At 44.7% G+C, this 15,908-nt stretch overlaps 1 protein-coding gene across 2 annotated transcripts in view; it reads left to right on the top strand.

The window, feature by feature from the left end:
* Positions 1 to 6,025: 6,025 nt before the first annotated feature.
* COL6A2 (collagen type VI alpha 2 chain) overlaps positions 6,026 to 15,908 on the top strand; it is a 36,801-nt gene continuing 26,918 nt past the window's right edge. Inside the window, exons 1-3 of one of the 2 annotated variants that reach the window (XM_083154621.1) lie at positions 6,026 to 6,184; positions 9,223 to 9,317; positions 14,786 to 15,396. In XM_083154621.1, the coding sequence (XP_083010747.1) occupies positions 9,230 to 9,317; positions 14,786 to 15,396 (699 nt within the window). In that variant the 5' untranslated portion in view covers positions 6,026 to 6,184; positions 9,223 to 9,229. The remainder of the gene's footprint in view (positions 6,185 to 9,222; positions 9,318 to 14,785; positions 15,397 to 15,908) is intronic. The other variant, XM_083154619.1, reaches the window with a different exon arrangement.

The following is a 15,908-nucleotide window of genomic DNA, read 5'->3' as shown; positions in this document are numbered from 1 at the left end:
TTCGGGCAGACCTGATGCCCACATCTTACAGGATATTACATTTCCCCCTTTGAATTTTCAGCTTTCAAGATTTTCATATGACTTTCTTATTAGTGTTTTCCATCTGTGTCTGCACCCCATGTTTTGTGACTAGAACATCTGTATTTTCTCAACAAACTGAATAATATCTGATCATTGCTTCAAATAAAACTGAAAGTGGCCCCACAGTGGGGTGTAGTATATGGTTCCGGCAGTCAGGATCCCGACAGCCATTAGCCCGACTGGCCGGACTCAGACAGTGGGGCAAGCGCAACAAAGCCCCTTGCGGGCTTGCTGTGCTCGCCACGCTGTGGGCACGGTGGCTCGCTACGCTCGCCACCTAATCTATTCTCCCTCAATGGGGGTCGTGGACCCCCATGAGGGAAAATAGCCGGTGGCTGTCGGGACCCCGACGTCGGGGTAATGACTGTTGGGATCCCGACTGTCGGGAAACTGTCCGGCACCCCCACAGTGTTGCCATCCCAGTTTGAAAGGGTTACGGTATAAATGGTAGACAATGTCAACAGTCGTTAGGTTGTACACTAATGGTCAACAGTGAATAGGCCGACACCTTGAAATGGTCAACATACCCAATGTCGATATTGACAACAGGACGTCACAAGCTTATGGTCGACATAATCAACGTATAAGCTTGGTGTTTTTCATGTTTTTGGTGTCTATGTCGACATGGACACTGTAAGAGTGTACTGGGTCCCCTCGCATGGCTCGCTGCGCTTGGCACACTATTATATTCCCACTTGGATAATAAAGTATGAAAAACCACCCTTTTTAAAGAAAAAAAACATGCAAAAACCATTTTCATGTCACCCTTTTCCATATCGACCTAATGCTTGTGTCGACCTATTGTTGACTTAATGCATGACAGTGGCATCTTACTCAAGAATTGTGGATTCATTTGAATATGTAATACACATGTATGAACTCACCAAGGTTCTTTATGATCTGCTTTGCTGGTTAGTGCATTAATACATTGGGAAATGGTTTGGCAATGGATCCACCACACAGTCTGATTCTAAGCCAGTCATTCTGCCTACGCTCCTTTATCACTGAGTAACAGAGCGCAGCTCGCACTGTTAGTCCTCTTATATTTATGAGAACTGGCAGTTTCCCTAATAACAGCAGCTTCTGTCCCAGTATTAGGGGACTGAGCGCCTTTTAAGGTTTTCTCTTACTGTGAGACATAAAAGCTTGGATTACATCAATGTGCAGGGTACGAAGTCTGTCATATAACTGACATACAGCGGCCATTTCCTCCGGTAAAACACATTTTATATAAATACAGGATTTTCTTTGCAGCCCCATTAACATCCAATGTAAATTAAATTAAATTTTATGGGTGCCTCATACGTTCACTTATAATAACATGTAATTCTCAGCTGTTTCAGTACCAATGTCGGAGTAATGTGCATGTTAAGCACCTAGTTATTATGTAGCTGTGCACTGAGGGCCTTCTGAGGTAAATAATTCACATGCAATGACATATATCTCCCAACTGCCCCAATTACAGCGGGACCGGGACAGTCCCACTGTTCTTCCAGCGTGTGGCAGTGTACCTCGGGAGGGAAAGGGGGAAGGGGCAGTTGGGGGAGCTGATGATGTTCGACAGGTTAGACAGCTTACTTGCTGTAGAGACGCAGGAAAGGATTCGGGAAACTGGAATCTGCTGAACCTGGAGCCAGGTGATTGGTATGAATGAAGTTGTTCTGGCAAAAAGGGGCGTGATCAGGGGAGTGGTCAGGGGCGTGGTCATATGACACAAGGAGAGTGGCCACATGACAAAACTTTATGCCCCCAGTGCCAGATATGCCCACCACAGTGCCAAACATCATATGCCCCCCACAGTGCCAAACATCACATGCCCCCCACAGTGCCAATCACCACATGCCCCCCACAGTGCCAATCACCACATGCCCCCCACAGTGCCAAACATCACATGCCCCTCAAAGTGCCAAACATCACATGCCCCTCAAAGTGCCAAACATCACATGCCCCGCAAAGTGCCAAACATCACATGCCCCGCAAAGTGCCAAACATCACATGCCCCGCAAAGTGCCAAACATCATATGCCCCCCACAGTGCCAAACATCACATGCCCCTCAAAGTGCCAAACATATGCCCCCCCACAGTGCCAAACATCATATGACCCCACAGTTAGGAAGCTGGGCCCTCCAGCACAGGTGTTGCCCACAGTGCAACACCTATGCTGGAGGGCCCAGCTTCCTAACTAAAGGGCCCACCTAGAGGGCCAGGAGGGCCCAACAAATAAATGAGCCACGGGCCAAGAGGGCCCGACTAATGCGCACACAGGCCAGAAGGGCCTGAATTTGCCCACGGGCCTAGTGCCCGACACCCGGTGGTCTAGGCTGGATGGAGGGTAGGAGGCCAAAGGCCCCTACCTGGTGTTGGGAGAGGCCGCTGGGGGGAGCTTCGTCAGCTCTTTTGCTTCCCACCCCCGCTGGCCTCTCCGGGAGCCATCTTCTTTTTTCTTGCAGAAGGCGCCGGAGATCTTCTGTCTTGATCCCGGCGTCTTCTGGCCTTTTCAGCGGCGCCGGAACTCTTCTCCCCGCCGCCGTCTTCTGCGCCATCCTCCGGCGGCTTCTCGCGTCTTCAGGAGCGCTCCTGCGCTCCGCCGGCGTGAAGAAGACTTTTCGCCCTCCCGCTGGCGTCTGATGTCAGACGCCGGGGGCAGGGCGGAAACGGCGCGGCGAGCGCTGATGGCTCGCCGCGGTCGTTTCCTATTGGCCGCCGATGCGGCGTTTTGAATTTGGCAGCCGAATTGGCGCCAAATTCAAAACCCCGCTTTGCAGACGGGAGGCTGGAGCCGCAGTTTACAGCTCGGCGAGCCGCATGCGGCTCGCGAGCCGCGGGTTGGCCACCGCTGCCCTAGATGCTCATTGGTAGCCTTGGTCAGGTTAGAAATAAAGCAGTCAGTGATTAGATGATTAGGTCAGCTGATGTTACCAACATGGAGGTGCCTATGCAGACCTATGTACGTGAGAAGGTGGCAATGTAAAATAAGTCAGATACAGTATGACTTGGTTTACTGTAGTGTCCTGCAGAAGCCAGTCATAAAGTACAATGTCAGTGCAGAGTCTGATAGGAGGGTTCTGGAAGTCCAATGAATGACACCAAGACACTTTGGAGGTTATTCTGGTCGATGCGGCCCGTCCCGAATTCTTTCGGAGCGGACCGCACGCCACGCTGTGCGGACATCGTACGAAGAAACGCCCAACGGTCCTCCGCATTCGGACGGACTCACTCTTTAAGAAGAGGGCGTGTTTACAGACGACATCCAAACCATGCGTGTGCGGTGGACACACACAGATTCTGCACGGTCTTACAGCGTCTGCACGGTCTTACGGCGTCAGAACGGACGGGAAGCTGCCTGTACACACCGATGCGGTGTATTTCATATCATCGGAACTCATACATCACACACATGACACACTTATGCAATTAGGCTACCTCATTAAAAGGTATTGTTTTTAATGGTCATCTATTATTTTTAGAATTGATCATTAAACACATTACTACCACTTTAGATTAACCCTTACATCATGCAAAGTTCCAAACATTCTTTCTTGCCCCTTTACGCCCATTCTTTCTTGCCCCTTTACGCCCATTCTTTCTTGCCCCTTTACGCCCTTTATTTTTTGGCATGTGCCACATAACATGCTATTAAAATGTTATGCTTTCCCTAACTGTAATACATTTTTCATTTGATCCCCAAATGTGTGGTGTTATTGCTGAATGTAAAAGTGACATGTATATTTATATTAGTGATACCAAGTTCTGTCCATTGCTTGCAGTGTAAATGTGCGTAAAAAATGCAGCCGTGCTTTCAGCATATATTTTAGGTCCATTTAGGCTGCAATGGTTCCAATTGAAGCAATGAAAAGAGTGTAATTAATGAGTAATGAGTAGAGGAGTGGATTGTATTGTGTTCAACTGACTGTGGTTCAGGTGCGGCCGTACTAATTGGGCGATCCGAATGCCTAGCGCATGACCGAGTGGTGTCCGCAAAGTGAAACTTGCGTATGAAGACCGCATATTTCCTGACTGTTGGTTCGTTTGCAGTTGGTGTTCTGTCCGAATGCACGCCTACCAGAACTAGTGCACTCCCTCGTGTACGCTCATGTTTATGCCCAGTTTAGCCCACTTTGAAACTATGCCCCTGTGTACTTCCGAATGACGCCCATATTACGCCCATATTTCCCGAGTGAATGCGGTGCACATTTCTGTACGGTATTAGTGAGAACGAGTACGGAGACCGTGCGTGGCACATGCGCATAGCATTGCCCACGCATGCGCAGACGGCTTAAAAACGCCATCCGAAAGAATTCGGAATTTTACGCATCGACCAGAATAAGGCCCTTTATTAGATCACCAACGGATACACATATATGGTACCAGCAACGGTAGTTAACTCTTTAGAAGCTGAAACAAAATAGCATTTTTTTCAATCTTTAAAACAACCTTATTTGTTGTGCTATGACAACCACTGGTACCACCTTGTAATTCCCTTTTGACATTTTAAATTTTTTTGTGAGATTATTTTGTGGGAGCAGTTCTGAAAGACATCAGGTAGCCATTGGCACTAGGTGAGAGGGGTTGTAGCTGGAGAAAGAGGTGTGCGCTACTGTGTAGATTCCAGTTTCCTCATTCTCTATAAGAGATTCATGCCCTATATCAAGATGGCCACCTTAAGCATTACCATGCATCTGCAGGGGCCATCTTGTCTATCTTACTGTACAGTGCAACATGGTAGGAGATATATGTCTCATTAATACTTGCTCTAAATCTGTTATACTGTAGCAATGTTTTTTCAATGCTTTATTTTTGTGCGGGCTGCACACCAAAATTACCTGTCATCCGGCACTTTTGGTGGCTGCCACCAATACATTTGACACTGGTTATGTGCCAATCACAGCTCGTGGATAGGCAGCCAATCACGAGCAGCCTTGGTAAGACAATAACGGCTAGTTATAGCCACCCTGAACTCCCGAGCACTAAGGCTGGAGCTAAGCACTTTTGTACTCGCCCCCTCTCGGTGCCTATGTTAAAGACGGCCAATAGCTGGTCAAAGATCCATCTACAGGTAAGTTCAGTCCACCTGCCATAACATAAGTTCTTTTTTTTTTATGAATATATTTTATAGAAGACAAAGGCAAAACTTCAATCTATTGCCATCTCCAGCCTTCCCAACCCCACACTGCCACCAATACCCACTTCCAGTGCCTCAAGTGAAAGAACAGAGGGGGCTTCTAAGAAGTTCCACAGATGCCACTTGCATTAAGTACATGAATGTCTTTCTCATAGATACCCTTAATTTTGTGATGGACAGACTCGGAGGCGACCCCTCCTCCCACCCCCAGATCCCAGTGCCCTAGGCAGCTGCCTAAACTGCATAATGGTAGATCTTAAGTAAAACACATGCTGTGAGTAATATGAACAAGTATATACACCTCAGTGATCACTTCTTCATTCAAGCCTTGGGTACATTGCATGGATACTTAAATCCTGCAGAAACAGCATTTCCAGATGAGTTAAACTGGTGACCACACTCTCATAACTGGATCCAGACTGATAGAACACAGATGCCGGACGGACAAATTGTTTGCAAAATCCCCATGATCAAACTCAAGTTCAGTTTTCCTGTCCTTAATTACTGGAGCTGGCATAATATCCACTTTACTAGCAGTGCATGCTGTGACTTGTAGTTCCCCAAGAGCTGGAAACACACACACTGGCTGCCTCTTCTGCTTTCAGTAAATAATTAAAAGCTTTATTCCCAGGAAATGAATCAATTATTTTGCTGACCAACCTACAAACTGTAAGATCAGTGACATTCTCTGAGCAGATGGGTCCCTTTTGTGAGTTCCTCCTTATAGTGGATCCACAATGCCACCCAGTGCTCACAGGGGGTACTACGCTTTCATATAACATGCAAAGCCTGGAGGGGGCAGACCCAACTTGGAGGAGAAAAAAAGTTTGCAGAGAGAAGTTTTGGGTGTAGGGAGCACACTTTTGTGTTGGTGGAAGAAGGTCCCATCCTAAGAAGAATCCTCTCTCTCTCCCCTTGGAGGATGCACAGGGCTAACCAGCAGCTGACAATTTAAATTACCTTTGTGTTACCATCTATAAGGTAGGATTGGGTTTTTATTTGTATGATTTATACAATTATTTTTCCTGTACTCACAGGAAAGAATACCCGATACTAGATCACACAAATGACACTTACTCTGATATAAATCACTGAGTCTAGTTAATATATATATTTGTATATTCTATTGTGTTTTTCTTTAAGTGTACAGAACCGTTTTTGTCATCGATATGTCTTTTTGGTCTTCATTAATCTATACATTCACATCCAAAAAGCAGCAGTTGTGGTTTATTAATACAACTGTCTGTATGACACCTCCGTTTACAATGCATTGAGGAGACACAAACTTTTTTGGGGTGGCTCAAACCCAGGCATCCTATGTACTACCAGCTGTTGTAAGACTACAGATCCCAGCTTGTCTACAGATCATCACACTGACAGAGCATGCTGAGACTTACGGTTCCACATCAGCCTGCCCAGCCTCACATATAGGCAGCAGTCTGCACAATGAATAAGAATGTTAGTCACTAATAATACAATAATTAATAAGGAGCAGCAGTGTATTTTCCTAATGTTAGCCAGACACGATATGTACATAGGCTGGCAGTACTGGTATGTGTTTGTCAGTATGCCTAGAGAGGAATCTATAAGCGAAGACATCTATGCCCATACATGAAATAATGATGTTAGGCTGGTGCCCCGCCAATATGCCAGTCTCAGTAATTACGCTGCCAACTTACAGTTTTTGTGGCCCTTTGCTCACAGTGTTGTTTACTCACATCACAGAGATCTGTGCCATTTTACACGACATTCCTTTTATGGATAAAGAGGTCTATTTACTAAGCTTGGAGAGAGATAAAGTGGACAGAGATTATGGGCCAGATGTACTAAGCTTGAAAAGTGATAAAATGGAGTGTGATAAACCACCTGCCAATCAGCTCCTACCTGTAATGTCACAGGCTGTGTTTAAATAATGACAGGAAGAAGCTGATTGGTTGGTGGTTTATCACTCTCCATTTTGTCACTTTTCAAATCTTAGTGCATGTCGCCCAGGGTCACAACCACCCAGCGTCACAACCACCCAGCTCCTAACTGCCATTTTAGCACAGGGGCAGATGTATGAAGCAGTGATAAGCGAGGAGAAGTGAGCCTGTGGAGAAGTTGCGTATGGCAACCAATCAGCTGCTCTGTATCATTTAAAAGTATGCAAATTATAGATGTTACTTCAGTGCTGATTGGTTGCAACTTCTCTACTGGCTCACATTTCTTCCCTTATCACTGCTTCATACATCTGCCAAACACACTGTAACATGGCCGTTAGGAGCTGGTTGGCTGGCACTTCATCCCCATCCACCCTTATGCTTAGAACATAGACTCCTATATCATAATGGACAACAATGATTATTTCTTTTTAGCCTTTAAAATAACGATTTTCATTGATTTTGTATGTCAGCATGTATATACCAGTTATTCCATATTAAAGTTAATTAACTTAATACCTGTTTTATACATATAAATATTTGTGTGTTTATATATATATATATATGTATGTATATATATGTGTGTGTGTGTGTGTGTATATATTCTCCATTGTGACATCTTTCCAGTCTATGTTTCAGCAGCCCCGCCTTCTTCCTTATTATCATGAAGGGCCACCAATCATAGCAAGTCATGTAATTATACTAACCAATAAGCAATCAGAAGGGGCTGGGTAAGATAAAAACATCAGCGAAACATTGGGGAACAAACAGCGAAAAAGAGCAATTTTTTGCTGATGATGTTTCACCAGGGAACATAGGATATCTGTTTATTGAGGTAGCGGACGTTCTTACGGTTAGGTGGTTACCAAACTTTTTGAATCATGGCACCCTACAGTATCAGAATATTTTTCACGGCACCCCTAGGCCAAAAGTTTGTTACTGAGAATTAAAAAAATATATAATAAATTAAATAAGTTGTGATTCATTTGTATCCTTAGGTCCAGTTATGTGGTGAGGAACATGATTCACTACTGTTTACCCACATATTTTATAACTGGAAGCCACGATCACTGACCATAAATAATTTTAAATGGTTCTAGATCACCAAATTGAGAGTCCCCCTTGCAAGTGTTCCGAGGCACCCCAGGGAGCCTTGGCGCACAGTTTGGGAACCACTGGGTTAGGGTATAGTGGGTCAACAGTGACTAAGTCGACCACTAATGTCTTATGGCAGTTAGGAGCTGATTGGCTTGAGCGCCATTTATTATTCAGAACGATTGATAACAAAATATTACTCGTTGAATCTGCCCCTTTATATGCAGAATTTATGTCGAAACACGCCCATTTCTATTTCTACTAGACTATTGGCTGATGATTGTGATGATAATGACGTATGTGGACCTGCTTGATAGAGATTCAGTTCTAAGCATTGGCACTAAGAGGACTGATTCAGACCTGTTCCTACAGTCTCCGATGGTGGGGGTGTGCTCATGCACATGTGCAACCTCCGGAGGAAACACCTTTGCCGATTTTTTCACTAGCCGGGGCGTTCGCAAATTGAGTGACAGGCAGGGGGCCGTTGCTGGGTTCCGCCTAGCGTTTCACGGGCAGGCCCATAGAAATGATGGGCGGACCCCTGCGAATGCAGGCGTGCCCCTGCCTGCTCAGGGCGGGTGACATCACATGAAGTCAGCGCCCGCTCCCAGCAGAAGAACATCCAGCATAAAAGTAAGTCCAGGCTTAATTTAATCTACGAAGAGAGGAAAACTCATTTGATGGTCCTCTTTGTGGGCGCATGCGAGCGGATGCACATGCTGTGGGGTGGGTGTGCTTTCGGTGGGGCGGCGTTTACCTGCTCGCTAGGCAGTGGATATATGCAGCCTAGCGAGCTTGTCTAAATCGGGCATTAAGTGCCCCCAAGATGGTAAAATGCTACATATTCTACCATGATGTGCACAGGTCAACACCGTCACAGCAGGGCATTGCTTGATGGGAAGAATAGGTGTTCTGTTTGTAAGAGTGCCTTAGCTTGTGTATTTCCATGATGTATTGGAAATTATATGGTTTATTGGTGGTACAATGTTCTGTGTTTCTCCATAGAGTGGTCATGGCCCAACTACAGATGCTGTGTTTGCTGCTCTGCATGGTCTTTGGATCGCTCTCAGCACAGAACGGAGACCCGAAGTCATGTGCAGGTAACCAATCCTTCTATACAAATACACAAGGCATATACAGTATTAAGAACCATCTAGATATTAGTGGTGGAGGTCATATGAATTGAATGGAAATACTTGATAAGCCTTTACAATAAAAGTAAAGTCTCGCCATGCCATTGACTTGCTGTAGCTGGAACACTGTATCTTCTGTACCAATGTCCCATCATGCCTGTCGTAGAGAGTACACCATACCCAGTTATCTGCTCTGCCAATGTCCAGTAAGGTCTACTGTACCAATGTCCCAACATGGCTGCCGTAGAGAGTACACATTACCTAGTTATATACTCTGCCAATGTCCAGTAAGGTCTACTGTACCAATGTCCCATCATGGCTGCCGTAGAGAGTACACATTACCTAGTTATATACTCTCCCAATGTCCTATCATGCCTGCCGTAGAGAGTACACCTTACCCAGATATCTACTCTGCCAATGTCCAGTAAGGTCTACTGTACCAATGTCCCATCATGGCTGCCATAGAGAGTACACATTACCTAGTTATATACGCCCCAATGTCCAGTCAGGTCTACTGTACCAATGTCCCATCATGGCTTCCGTAGAGAGTACACGTTACAAGGTTATCTACTCTGCCAAAGTCCAGTAAGGTCCACTGCACCATTGTCCCACCATGTCTGCCATAGAGATTACACCTTACCTAGTTATCTACTCTCCCAATGTTCAGTCAGGTCTACTGTCCCATTGTCCCATCATGCCTGCCATAGAGAGTACATATTACCTAGTTATATACTCTCCCAATGTCCAGTCAGGTCTACTGTACCAATGTCAGATCATGCCTGCCGTAGAGATTACACTGTACTTAGTTATCTACTCTGCCAATTTCCAGTCAGGTCTACTGTACCAATGTCCCATCATGCCTGTTGTAAAGAGGACACTTTACCTAGTTATCTACTCTCCCAATGTCCTATCATGCCTGCCGTAGAGAGTACACATTACCTAGTTATATACTCTCCCAATGTTCAGTCAGGTCTACTGTACCAATGTTCCATCATTTCTGCCATAGAGAGTACACATTACCTAATTATATACTTTCCCAATGTCCAGTCATGTCTACTGTACCAATGTCCCATCATGTCTGCCATAGAGAGTACATATTACCTAGTTATATACTCTCCCAATGTCCAATCAGGTCTACTGTACCAATGTCACATCATGCATGCTGTAGATAGGACACCTAACCTAGTAATCTACTCTTGCAATGTCCAGTCATACATTCCGTAGAGAGTACACATTACCTAGTTATCTACTCTGCCAATGTCCAGTCAGGTCTACTGTACGAATGTCTGATCATGCTTGCCATAGAGAGGACACTTTACCTAGTCATTGACTGTACCAATGTCCCATCATGCATGTTGTAGAGAGGACACTTTACCTAGTTATCTACTGTACCAATGTTCGATCATGTCTGATGTAAAGTGGACACTTTACTTAATTATCTACTGTATCATTGTTCTATAATGCCTACTGTAGAGAGGACACATTACCTAGTTATCTACTGTCCCAATGTCCCATCACACTGACTGTAAGAAGGACACATGACTTAGTTATCTGCTGTACTAATGTCCCATCATGGCTGCCGTAGAGACTACACATTATGTAGTTATCTACTGTATAGATATCCCATCAGGGCTGCCATAGCGAGTACACATGACCTAGTTATCGGCTGTACCGATGTCCCATCTTGGCTGCCATAGAGCGGACACATGACCTAGTTTTCTACTGTCCCAGTGTCATGACTGCCGTAGAGAGGACACATTACTTAGTTATCTACTGTACCAATGTTCCATCATCGCTGCCATAGAGAGAACACATTATGTAGTTATTTAATGTACCAATGTTCCATTGTGGCTGCCGTATTTATTATTTATTTATTAACAGTTTCTTATATAGCGCAGCATATTCCGTTTTTTACAAAGGAGAGGACATACAGTATTACCTTGTTATCTACTGTCCCAATGCCCCATCATGGCTACCCTAGGGAGGACACATTACCTAGTTATTTACTGTCCCAATGTCCCATCATTGCTACCCTAGGGAGGACACATTACCTAGTTATTTACTGTCTCAATGTCCCATCATATCTTCTGTAGAGAGTACATATGACCTAGTCATCTATTGTATCAATGTGCCATCATGGCTGCCATAGAGAAGACACATGATCTAGTTAATTACTGTCCCAATATCCCCTCATGTCTTCTGTAGAGAGGACACATGACCTAGTTATCTACAGTATCAATGTCCCATCATGGCTGTCCTAGAGAGGACACATGACCAAGTTCTTTACTGTATCAATGTCCCATCATGTCTTCTGTAGAGAGTACACATGACCTAGTTATCTATTGTATCAATGTCCCATCATGGCTGTCCTATAGAGGACACATTACCTAGTTATATACTGTCCAATGTCCCATCATGTCTTCTGTAGAGAGGACACATGACTTAGTTATTTACTGTATCAATGTCCCATCATGGCTGTCCTATAGAGGACACATTACCTAGTTATATACTGTCCAATGTCCCATCATGTCTTCTGTAGAGAGGACACATGACTTAGTTATTTACTGTATCAATGTCCCATCATGGCTGTCCTATAGAGGACACATTACCTAGTTATATACTGTCCAATGTCCCATCATGTCTTCTGTAGAGAGGACACATGACTTAGTTATTTACTGTATCAATGTCCCATCATGGCTGTCCTATAGAGGACACATTACCTAGTTATATACTGTCCAATGTCCCATCATGTCTTCTGTAGAGAGGACACATGACCTAGTTATCTACTGTATCAATGTCCCATCATGGCTGTCCTAGAGAGTCAATATTACCTAATTATTTACTGTCCCAATGTCCCATCATGTCTTCTGTAGAGAGGACACATGACCTAGTTACAGTATCTACTGTATCAATGTCCCATCATGGCTGTCCTATAGAGGACACATTACCTAGTTATATACTGTATCAATGCCCCATCATGGCTGTCCTAGAGAGGACACATTACCTAATTATTTACTGTCCCAATGTCCCCTCATGTCTGCTGTAGAGAGGATACATTATGTAATTATTTACTGTACAGTAAATGTGCCATCATGGCTGCTGTAGAGAGGACACATTAAGTAATTATTTACTGCACAGTAAATGTGCCATCATGGCTGCTGTAGAGAGGACACATTACCTAGATATCCAATGCACCAATGCCAATCACACTGACTGTAGAGAGTACACATTTCATAGTAATTATTCAATTATTTGTGTGATAAACCCAGATAACTGTACTGTGTATGTGTACGGTCCATCCTAAAATATCTAATGGTATTTCGATGTTCAATGTGATATATCTTAAATGATTGTACAGGTCAGTCGCACCGGCCGGGTGTATACACTGCCACTGCTGACTGCCACATATTCCACGTGTCTCCTCAGGGGCATCATCCAGATATCGTGGCCATACAATGTGAGATATCTAATGGGTGTAAGACTCTCAGATCAAATAGACTGAATGGGAAATTCCTAGTATCTGGGGCTTTCCAGTAAATGATAGTGCCTGTATTCAGTCTCCTCCCTCAGTCTCCTCCCTGTCTCCTGGAGCCAGGCATTAGACTCACACATTTTTGGCAGACCTTCCCGATTTCCTGGAGAGCAGGCCCTCTGATGCAGCAAAGGCTGCTGGTACAAACTTTGATAATGCATACTGTGTCATCGTACAACTAGTCACCCTTCTTCGTGACACGAATAGCATCATAAAGCCACACTCAGCTGTTCCTTTTATATCTGACGTTGTGCGTCCCTAATATCTCTAAAGGTGCAGAGCCGGATTAAGGCTTTGGGGGGCCCGGGGCACTTAAGACATGTGGGATGGGGAGTGTATATTATTATATCATTATACAACATAAAATACACATAGAATAAGAAAATCTACTGGGACAAGAATCAGGAGCGAGAGAGATGTCATTGTGCTCTGGCCCTGGCTCCCCTTACCAGAGGAGGGCCCGGGGTACAGTATCCCCTGCGCCCCACCTTAATCTGGCTATGTAAAGGTGCCCTACCCTAGCGGTGTATTGGAGCAATTCCCTGTTTCTTGACATTCGCGAGGGACTTGAAGTCCCCAGAGGGACTTTTTAACATGCTTAATATCACCGATCCCTCGGCGGATCACCATTAATCCGGGGATCACCACTGCTGGTGTATGGCCCTCTTTAATTTGAATAAAGTGTTTGTTTTTTAAAGCACCGTTACTTGGAATATTGAGATGGTTCTTTAACCCTAGGCTGAGTATGCCCTGGAAGATATATCTGCAGATCAAATGAGTCACAGATCTACAGATATATGTACAGATGTATCAAGCAGCGAGTTCTTCATACAGATCTTTCAGACTTGATTCCACAACTGATCGGGCACATCCGCCCAGTTGAGCTCTTGATCTTTGAGTATATCACAAATCCATTCACAGACATATCTCTGGTACACATTGGCCGATTGTCCAGCGATATATCATTCAGTGTGTACGCAGCTTAGGTAGCTTTGCACTAGTGCTTATATCAGTAGTGACTTTCAGTTGGGGAAGCCAAAGGGTTCATAGTGTATAATACTGGGTACACACTAGCCGATATTTCGGCCATTCATTCGAACAGACAATATATCAGTGGAACATCAAGCAGTGTGTTCCAGCGATATGTCTGTGCAAGGCTCCGTTCACAGAAATATCACGTCGGCTATGCAACACAGCCGATGCCAGATATTTCTAAATATATATTGTCACTCCGTTCTGTGTGTACCGGCGATCTGCTGACCACCTGTGCACCCGCACAGTAGACGGCGGTGATAGACAGCTCAGCTGGGCGGGCGCATGAAAGTACCCCCACCCAGTTGTAATGTCAGGCAGGATGGATTGGGCAGTGTGTATGGACAACACGCTGCCCAATCTGACGGCAGATATATCTGCTGGCACTCTGGTTTACATGGGAAACCGTAATATCCATCACACCTTATGCTTGGAAAAACTTTCATCCAGGGCTTCCCAAACATAAGTCCTCCATGGAGAGATATCTCATTAATCGCAAATATACTATGGTCATAGAAACAGAATTTGACCACCTTCCCCTACTGTATATCCAGCATTTTACATTGACGATATGCAGGAATACATTCTTGCCAGCTGCACACACAGCAAGTAATGTAGAAGGATCCAAAAAGGAATTTTGTGCAAAGAAGCCTGTAGGCTTCTATAGCCAATGCCATCTAATGATGACGTTAGTTAGCTAGTGGGCACCAGCCCCTGATCATCTATAGTTATCTGAGGACTTCAAGCATTTTACAGTTCAATATATCTGGCACTTCTCTAGTTGATATACTGCTAGGACTCAAAGTGCCATTGTAATGATTGTTTCCCACAAGACTTACGAGCTGTTCTTTTCTGTGACCCTTTCCTATAGATAAGGCCAATTGTCCAATCAACGTGTACTTTCTCATTGACACATCTGAAAGTATAATTCTACAGACTGCTCCTATCCAGAGCCTCCTGGATCAAATGAAGCGTTTCATTCCAGCCTTCTTGGGAAAGTTAGAGAACGTAGCATACCTAGACCAGGTTTCGCTGAACTGGAAATATGGAGGCTTGCACTTCTCCGATGAGGTCCAGGTCTACAGCAGAATCACAGAAGATAAAAATGAATACATCGCCAACCTGCGCAAAGTCCAGTATATTGGACGCGGCACCTTTACGGATTGCGCCATCTCTAACATGACCGCACAGATTCTGGCTCAGACTCAAGGTCAGACAAATGCAGTGAATTTTGCAGTGGTGATCACAGATGGGCATGTGACAGGAAACCCATGCGGAGGGGTGAAGAACCAGGTGGAGAGGGCACAAGGTGCTGGTATCAAGTTCTTCTCAGTTGCTGCAAGTCGTGATGTTTATGAGTCCGGCTTACGGGAGATTGCCAACACACCGTACGAGCTGTTCCGCAATTCATACTCAGTAACCGGTCCGACTGACCAGACTGAGATAAATCAGGAGACCATTGATAAAATCATCCAAGTTATGGTAAGTAGATGATAAAGCAATGGCGCTTGATGCAGAACGTGAAACGACAGAGTTAGGGAAGCAGCAAATGGGTAACAGATAATCTACTGTCATATTTAAAATGATATGTAACGGTATCTGCACTTAACAGAAAATTGTATCCTTTTTAAAACTGGCACATCTAAGGACCTCCCAAAGCTGGAGAAGTCATCAGAACTATGTGGAGATCTATCACTCTGGAGAAATAAAGTACCAACCAGTTCCCAAACGCCATTTTTAATTCATTGTAATTTCACAATGTACACCATGACAGTTAGGAGCTAATTAGTTAGTACTTTATCTTTCTGCACTCTTTGATAAATCCCCCCCTCCCCTCTGTGTTCCTTGGGTTAGTTATGGCAAGGTGCTATATGAAAGGTACATAGCAAGCGTTACCAGAATGCAGTATCACATACACTTACAGTAGCGGGGGGTGTGGCTCACACCCATAGAATCCTCAATGAGGTACAGTAGCCTCAGAGCAGGCATGTCCA

This window comes from Crinia signifera, chromosome 7, assembly GCF_055691185.1.
Source record: "Crinia signifera chromosome 7, ASM5569118v1, whole genome shotgun sequence".
NCBI lineage: Eukaryota > Metazoa > Chordata > Amphibia > Anura > Myobatrachidae > Crinia > Crinia signifera.
This window is presented reverse-complemented; position numbering and strand designations above follow the sequence as displayed.